At 35.7% G+C, this 8,966-nt stretch overlaps 1 protein-coding gene across 4 annotated transcripts; it reads left to right on the forward strand.

The window, feature by feature from the left end:
- The first annotated feature begins 291 nt into the window (after positions 1-291).
- On the forward strand, positions 292-4,314 carry LOC108371884 (zinc transporter 9-like). Of its 4 annotated transcripts, none has more exons than XM_017627500.1 (12): positions 292-708; positions 765-1,007; positions 1,066-1,179; positions 1,243-1,803; positions 1,867-2,134; positions 2,197-2,323; positions 2,395-2,801; positions 2,881-3,091; positions 3,154-3,271; positions 3,351-3,425; positions 3,747-3,860; positions 3,928-4,314. In XM_017627500.1, exons 2-12 carry the CDS (start codon positions 897-899, stop codon positions 3,970-3,972), a joined length of 2,151 nt encoding a protein of 716 aa, XP_017482989.1. In that variant the 5' UTR covers positions 292-708; positions 765-896; the 3' UTR covers positions 3,973-4,314. The 4 variants fall into 4 exon arrangements, with proteins under 4 accessions (XP_017482989.1, XP_017482987.1, XP_017482988.1 ...); XM_017627498.1 differs by having other exon boundaries at positions 776-1,007; XM_017627499.1 differs by having other exon boundaries at positions 292-685.
- Positions 4,315-8,966: the final 4,652 nt, after the last annotated feature.

Here is an 8,966-nt window from a genome sequence, read left to right on the forward strand (position 1 = left end):
TGCCAAAAGGGGCTGCCTTTACAAAAGGAGATTTTTTGACAGGCGATAATCGCATGCAAAATTTGACTTTCTCTCTACTCTGAGGCAAGGGATTTTTGAATCACTATTTACACATGCGATTTTTCCAGAGCAATGTTGAATCGCCTCATGTAAACGCAGCTTAACTAAGTGCCTTTGGTCTCGAACCGTTTGGGTTGGAAACAAAAAAAAGGTGTTTAACACACCCTGTACGTCCGGGTGCATTCCATTGAATTCCACTATTGACAAGACTAGTGTTCGTAAAACTGTTGGATGGAGGCTAGACAAAAACAAAAGCGGTATAAAAACAACAAAAAGCCGAGTTGTCAAAAATTCTGACATTTGGCAAGTTCAGGAAAATTGTTATAAAGTTATTGGTTTTCTGGAGCAATTTTAATATTCTTCACAATTCAATTGTTTGCACTTTACGATTGAAAATGAGACTTAGCCTTGGTTAAAATTGATAGAAATAGTCCTTTTCAACAAAAAAACTGTGGACTCTTCGAATTTGACGCAGCCTGCTTAGGCTGCTGGCCGATGACGTAGTGTTCCTAGGTGTATTGGTTGGCGGAGGCAGCAGAAAAGAAGGAAGAACCATAGCAGTACAAACACTTCGATAACAAAAAGACTTTCCAACGAGTGCAGAGTACTTTCAATTGTTTTGCATGTAAATACAATTTGATTATTAAAGTAAGACTTTCGCTTTTGTTTGCTTCTATTTTTTGTATTTATTTCATTGTTTAAAGTATATTTTTAGCATTGACTAGCCAGGTAAAGAGCGTATTTCGTGTACTAACACTTGCAAAAAAGCATTCAGCTGTGCTGCTTGGTGAACTGTGACAGAACACTTAATACATTGGTGTTGTTCGGAAGGCATTATGCTACCGCGTACAACAGAACTTTTGCGCTTGTTGCATTTGAGGCAGCGTTTCTTTGGGCGTCGAGGCTTGCATGGAATGGAGTGTCTCAATAGCATCCTGATTAAACGGGTTTGTATACGGAAATATGTCAGTTAAAAAAATAATATATTTAAAAAATATTTTCCAGTTTAATAACTGCTTGAACGCATATGATGTCATATATTTCGCAAACAAAAGGTTGTCGAAGAATTGTGCAATTTCTTTTATTGGGGGTCGCTCATACTCCAAGAAGGAAGTGAAGGTTTTATTGCATTGATCCACATAGTGTTCTATTTACATTTATTTGTATTATAACTACTTAAAGGCACTTTCTGCAACGGCTGTGTCTAGCTCACCCACAAGTATTGGCAATGAGGCTACATCAAAAGTGAAAACTACCAAAAAATCGGCTACTGAACCTAAGCAAATAATCAAAACTGCCTCGAGCGCCAATATAGCTCCTGCGCTACAGCCTGCAACAGGGGGTGAAACTACAAAAACATTAGAAATCAAAACCTCCAAAGGCCCTCTCTTAATCACGACGACATTTGAAGATTCCAAAATTAATGATATAGTGATTGAGAAAACGAAGGCTCCTGTTACAGACTTACCAATACCACCGGCTAAAATATCAGTAAATGAGTTGTTAAAGGAAACAGCGCAGGCAGCGGCTGCACAATTGCAAACGTCGCCTACAATAGATGCAGCCGCAACCGCAGCTACGGTGGCAGCAGCAACGGCAAAGGCTAAAGCAGCCATAGCCAAAGTCGTTACACCTCCAGAGGCAGTCAAAGTGACAGCAAATAGTGCGCAGGCACAGTCATCACCTACAGGTCAGATGACTGCAACGAGCACACACACTGCTGAAGCTGTCATGCAGAAGCCCGTATGCCAGAAATGACTTACTACGGTACGCATCATACTAAAATTGTTTTTTTCTATTACATAGAAACGTGTGTTAGTAGACTTTAATCGCTCCTCCCTGGAGCGCAATTTTATTACGCCAACGCGCGCAATGAGCGACTTTCTGCTGAAGGCCTCCGACCTAGACAGTCTATCAAAAATAAAACGACGCTCGCCATACGAACAAGAGCCACCCATAACCGTGTTTTGGCGCAAAGATGTGGAAGCGAAGGCTATAGGTGTCTGGGGTTCACGCGAGAATTTGTTGAAGGAACAACTTAAGCGTGAGATAGAACGAAAGAAGCATCAACAAAGTATAACGCGATTTAAAAAGTATTCTATCGCACTGGCTTGTTAAGGCATTTATATTTTGCAGATCTCTTCACAGTTAAGCGGCGTTTGCGCGACTACCGACGTGAAATCGGCGCACGCACGGTTGTGGTCGATGCGGAGCCTGGCTTGACAGGGAAATCGGGCAAAGTTGTGCTCATAGCAATTGGCATGTAAGTAGTATGTCTAAACAAAAACGTCAGTCAGTGCTATATTTTAATACGTTTGCTCTTTCGTATCACAGCAATAGCTTGAATTTTCTGTTTAAGGCCTGCGGTTGGGCGTATACCGGCTCACATAGTATGTTTGCTGAAAGCATACACTCACTGGCCGATACAATAAATCAACTTATCTTAGCCTATGGCATACACAAGTCCACACAAATGGCAGACTCGGATCATCCTTATGGCTATAGTAATATGAAATACGTTTCTTCGCTCATTTCGGGTGTTGGCATATTTTGTGTGGGCGCTGGCCTGTCAGTGTATCACGGCATCACAGGACTCTTGCATCCGGTACCAGTAGAAGATTTCTTCTGGGCCTTCTTTATACTCGGCGGTTCGCTGGTGTCTGAGGGCGCTACGCTCATAGTGGCTTTGAATGAATTGCAGCGCGCGGCCAAGTGTAATGGCGTATCGTTTAAGGAGTATGGTGGGTGACGACAGCCTTGCCTTTGTTTGCGTTGTTTTTTAAATAAAAATAAATTAATATTTTTACGATAAACTTTCAGTACTGAGCGGTAAGGATCCCTGTGTTAACGTTGTGCTCACTGAGGATGCTGCTGCGGTAACGAGCGTAGCTGTGGCGGCAACCTGCATGGGGCTCACTTCATTTACTGGCTTGCCGGTGTTTGATGCTGTCGGTTCATTGCTGGTTGGCGGCATTTTGGGTGCCGTGGCCTCCTTTATTATCTACACAAATGCAGCGGCGCTTGTGGGCAAGTAAGTGTGGCTGTTTGGATATATATTTCTGAGCATTTACTATGGAGTTCATGTCCTTTTAGATCAATATCGGAAGATTTATTGAACAAAATCAATGCTGAGCTGGAAAGTGATGTGATGATTCGCGCCATACATGATGTTAAAGGTATTGATATGGGAAATTCACTAGTACGCTACAAGGTATATGACATAGGAACTTAAAATAGGCGTTTAGACCAAGCATTGTACGAATGTTTTGTATTTTTTTTCCATCTTTAAGGCCGAAATGGATTTCGATGGCCGTGAGTTGACGCGCTCATATTTGGACAAACAAGATCTAAACGATCTCTTACAGGTAATTGTCGGGAAATTGTCAAGGGTAAAAAAGAGAAAGTCTTAAAGTTACAAAATTGACAATATGTTTGTAAACACTATTGAAACTATTTTTTTTTGATAAATATGTAGTTCTTTTAATAATTTGTTCCCATTTCAGACAGTTCAATCATTCCAGAAAGTNATCTCTTACAGGTAATTGTCGGGAAATTGTCAAGGGTAAAAAAGAGAAAGAAAACAGTCGTCTAAAGTTACAAAATTGACAATATGTTTGTAAACACTATTGAAACTATTTTTTTTTGGATAAATATTTAGTTCTTTTAATAATTTGTTCCCATTTCAGACAGTTCAATCATTCCAGAAAGCTGAAGAATTGGAGGCATTCTTACTCAAACACGGCGAAAATATTGTTGACCTCATGGGTGGCGAAATCGATCGAATAGAAATGAAGCTAAGGGTATGCTTTTTGTTGTATAAATAAAAATAAAAGTATTTCTAATTCCACCTTTTTCTGCACCTTTCAGAAAAAATTCCCCGAAATACGACATTGTGATCTAGAAATTTTGTAAGCTGAATATTTAGACATGTATTTTACCAATTTAGATACTCGTTGGCTCCCACTGATCGATTGGGTTTTAACGTACAGTTGTATACCCACATTGTTTGTTGTATATAAGCAAATAGTGCTAAATAAAATTTTATGGACGAGCAATTTGAACGCTGGGTTGCATTAAATAAATGAGAAACCCAAGTTTCATGCTGTGAAACCACAATAATTTAAACTGTATATGCTTGAACTAACTTTTTTTTTACATTGTATGCATAATTAAAAGCAAATGACTTAATTTATTTTTAAAAAGAGAAATGAAAAATTGTTAAAATTATATGCTACATAAATAATTATATAAAATATATTTATTAATCAGAACTCAATAAAATATAATTTATGTTAGTTCAGTGAGATTTTTTGTTGCTTTAGTTTTTAGATCAGCACATTGAGAAACGAAAGCAATTCTGGTTTTAAGTTACACCTTTACTGCACCTTTTCAAGCAAATTCTGAGTTGAACTGCACTCAAACCGATACCTGCCCGCAACCAAACCAACATCTCTGCGAACTAACAGACGAAATCTAAACCCTCATCAAAAACTTGGGCCGACAGAGTATAGATATTCCTTAATACGGTGTTCGCTTGAGACCATTTTTCAGGAAATTTTTGAGGCAATTAGTTGAATCAAAAGCTGGCTGCACTCCAACTTCATTGGAAGCGATTAGTTGAAAGGCCGTTCACACCAGGCGATTATTACTTTCAACTAAAAGTTGCTTGTAAAATTGCCTCATGCGAACACCGTATAAGAGACATTCGTCAATACGACAAGTCAAGACACACCATCTTCGTCTCGGTAATTCCCTAATCGGAACCCAATCCCCACCTGTAGCAGAAGAAAAGCTCCAGTTGCCTCGTGAGATCCCCGTCACTCTGGACGTAGCAGGTTAATCTACTTATCCAGAATCAACACCGACATGTCTCAACACATGTTCAGCTTGTCACTGGTCGCTCAAAACTACTCAACTAACAACCCTAGCCCTGATCCGATTCCTCTGGAAACTTCCGAATTGCTGTAACCTTGGAGATACGCTAACAGTGTGATGCCCATTAAATTCGGAGAAAAACATTTACGGACCCTTGCTTAGAATAGTTCACACGAAGGTCCCCAAAGCCTTCTCATCTGGGTTCGACATCGTCCATGTTCCTGCGCCATATAAAAGAAAATTGAAGACATTGAAATTGGGCCCACCGTATGTTGGGCTTGACGACAACGATTGAAGGATTAGCCGATTCTAGGCAGGGCTAAGATTGAACCGGCTAACATCGGCTCGGAGAAAGCGGACCTCTCACGAGACAATACATGGTTATTGCCAGCTCAGGATGGTGTAGTTACTTAAATCGACAACTCCCCCACCTAAACTCCAAAGTGCTAAAAATATGCCTAGCAGGAATTGTCGATGATACCTGACGATAGTTCATTGGGGTAGTTTTTTTAATTTATCCAACATGCATAAAGCAAAATTTTTTCCAAACTTTAAGACATTATTGATTCTCAAGCGGATATACCACGTTTTTCCAATGTTTGATCAAACGTTGAATACAGATTGATTTCAAATTGATATGCAAGCTTTTCTCAAGTGGAGAGCTCAGATTTTTTTTTTGAAACTGAAAATTGGAATATGTATCCAATATGTGGAATATGTATGATCTTCAACCCAAATGTTTATTGGGAAGTACCTAGCATATGCCCTTGTGGACAGCTAATTAAGTCAAGTGACATCTTGACTAGTTTTGGCTATTTTTCTTTTGTTTATATAATGTTTATATATTATTTTTTATAAACATCGCCACGTACATACACAAATCCACATTTCAAACTTCGTAAAAAAATTGTGAAAACTCAACAAACTTTAGCATTTGCATCCGAAAGTTTTTATTTCGAATTTTTAGAAAAATTTTGGTTATGCAGCTTTGTAGGTCATTAAATTTTAGTAGGTCAAAGTGCAAATTTCAATACGTTAGAAAATCGCGTTGATTTTTAATAATGTTTTTTTTAATATGCCCGACAATTTCGTTTGTATGGGAGAAAATGCCTAGCAGCATCAGCAAAATAAAAATTATTAAAAATCAACGCGATTTTCTAGCGTCTTGAAATTTGCACTTTAACATACAAAACTGCATACCCAAAATTTTTCTGAAAATTCTATTTAAAAAGTTTAAAGTTTGTTGATGCAAATGTTTAGGTTTTTTGAATTTTCATCATTTTTACACGAGGTTTGAAATGTGGATTTATGAGGCGCTGGTTAGGGTAAAGTGCTAAACTATTATAAAAAATATATAAACATTAAATAAACAAAGGCAAAATAGCCAAAACTAGTCAAAATGTCACTTGACTTAATCAGATGACCCCAAGTGAGTGTATGTACTTTAGATGCTGCCAGCTGACTACGACTACTTTACTGTTGCTGACATTTTCTATTTACTTTTGCTTTTCAATTTGCTCATTTGCATATTCACGCCCACAGCGTCTGCGTGTTAAAAATTCATAATCAACTAATCTCCCAATTTGCATTTGATTTTCCTCATTTCCTAAGCAGTTGAAAGCAAATTGTCTGTAATAACTGTTAGAGAGCAACTGGTGCCGGCATGTGATGTTACAACTTTGTGTAATATCTCTTTAACTTTTGTTTAATATTGTTTTTTAGTAAACAAATCGAAAAGGCGAGCTTCGATAGGCATAAACAGCAACATAAATTAGCAGCTGCGACGCTTAACAGCAATTTCAACAGTAGTATGTTAACTTAACATTATTAATGTTAAATGCTTAACAGTAACCTGTTAAGTAATTAAACGCATAAAGAGCTTGTGTTTGATGACTTTCGCAGCAGTTTAGTTCAATTTTCGTGTATTTGGTTTGAGATAAATTATTTTGGGCGTAAAGCGCAACGGTACAGGCATTACAATTAGAAGAATCATTTTTTTAATGAAAAAAAGGGGTGTTTTGATTTAATTTTAGGTGGAAAATATGAAAATTGGGTTATTATCTCAAATTTACAGTGGCGAATTGTTCGGCTATAATTAAACACATGAAAGTGCGAAACGATTTGTTTATTGACTTTGAATACATTTTATATGTACGTAGAAAAAAAAAGTTCTGTACGCGCCAGCCGTTGATAAGTGCATTTGTAGGTGGCATGTCCGGTAATTTCTTGAGGGTTGTGTGTTCGATTGCTAACCGAATAAAAAAAAAATAAAAATAAAAAATAAAATAAAAAAAAACTCACTAACAACGACCATATTTTGGCAGGATATTGAGAGCCTTTTCGCTCCCAAAAATAAGTATCCATTGAAAGCAACCGGTAATTGAAGAAAAGGACAAAATTTTGGCGAGAATCTCGGCCTTTAACTCTCAGTTATGCAAACGTTGCTCTACTAACATTGAGTATTACAAAAAAATAAATGTACATATGTATGTGTATGTATGCATGTATGCATACAGCAGTGTTATGTTGCCCTGGCGCTGGTTCGATTCAGTTTGAATTTAGCAGTGCGCGCCAACAGCCGACAGCCGTAAAAAGTGGCTGAGAAAAGCTATAAATAATAAATTTAAAAGGCGAATGAAATTAATTATATGCTAATTGTACTTAAAAGGTGGAGTGACTATCAAAAGCACAAAAAAGTAAGAGACCTTATAGAGCGTAGCTGAAATTTTCGCTTGTGAATGTTTACTTATTAGAAAGTATGAAATGAATCATGAAGAAATTTCAGTGAAATCAAAAAAAAAAATAATAATAATAATAGTAACAATAAAAGTGAAATAAAATAAAATAAAATAAAACGAAATGAAATAAAATAAAAATAAATAAAATTAGATTAAATAAGACAAAATAAAAAATTAAAATCAATTGATATTAAAATAAATATAAGTTTTTAGACATTAAAAAAATGCTTGAATCAATAAGTTAAAGCGCAATTCACAGTGTGTTTGTGTGTCCAAACTGTGTTAATAATTATTCAAAAAGCAGTGCATTGAATGCATAAAAAATAAATTATTGTTATTACTTGAATCGACAATGAGTGAAATAATTAAATTAAGATACATTAATCGTCAATTTAACCCATCAACGCCCAAGAAATCAAAATTTAAAGTGACAGATAGTTTTTAGTGAATTTTTTCAGGGGATGTAACGGTTATGATCTTTATAATAAAAAACATAATTTATAGGTTGAAATTGGGTTCAAATTGTTCATATCTAATCTAATCGCTATTTTTTGATTTTTATTTTTTCGAAATAAAAATTATAATTATTTTTTCCAACATCTCATAGCCTTTATCAGATTCAATTTGTTTAAGATTTAAAGCGGTCGCTAAAATGCAGCCTTTCTTATAGCGGTTAACCTTTTATGGGCCAAGGGAAACATGCTTTCCAAAGAGTTTCACTACGCTTAAGGAAATTGTGTGAATCTATTTAAATTTTTATGATACAATTTCAGAAATAAATATTTCTAGAGCTAATATTAAAATATATATATATAAATACATACATTGTTGGAAAATATTTTTTGAATATTGTGCAATTTTCAGAAAAAAATTGGGGAAATAATTGGTTTCAAATTGAATAGTAAGAAAATCATATCTTTCTTATAATTTTATAGGAAAAATCCTGTGTTTTATCCTTTAAAAAGAATANTAAGATTTAAAGCGGTCGCTAAAATGCAGCCTTTCTTATAGCGGTTAACCCTTTATGGGCCAAGGGAAACATGCTTTCCAAAGAGTTTCACTACGCATAAGGAAATTGTGTGAAGCTATTTAAATTTTTATGATACAATTTCAGAAATAAATATTTCTAGAGCTAATATAAATATATATATATATATATAAATACATACATTGTTGGAAAATATTTTTTGAATATTGTGCAATTTTCAGAAAAAAATTGGGGAAATAATTGGTTTCAAACTGAATAGTAAGAAAATCATATCTTTCTTATAATTTTCTAGGAAAAATCCTGTG

Source organism: Rhagoletis zephyria, unplaced genomic scaffold (assembly GCF_001687245.7).
Source record: "Rhagoletis zephyria isolate East Lansing unplaced genomic scaffold, Rhagoletis_zephyria_1.1 Rzeph_scaffold_05284, whole genome shotgun sequence".
NCBI classification, from domain to species: Eukaryota; Metazoa; Arthropoda; class Insecta; order Diptera; family Tephritidae; genus Rhagoletis; species Rhagoletis zephyria.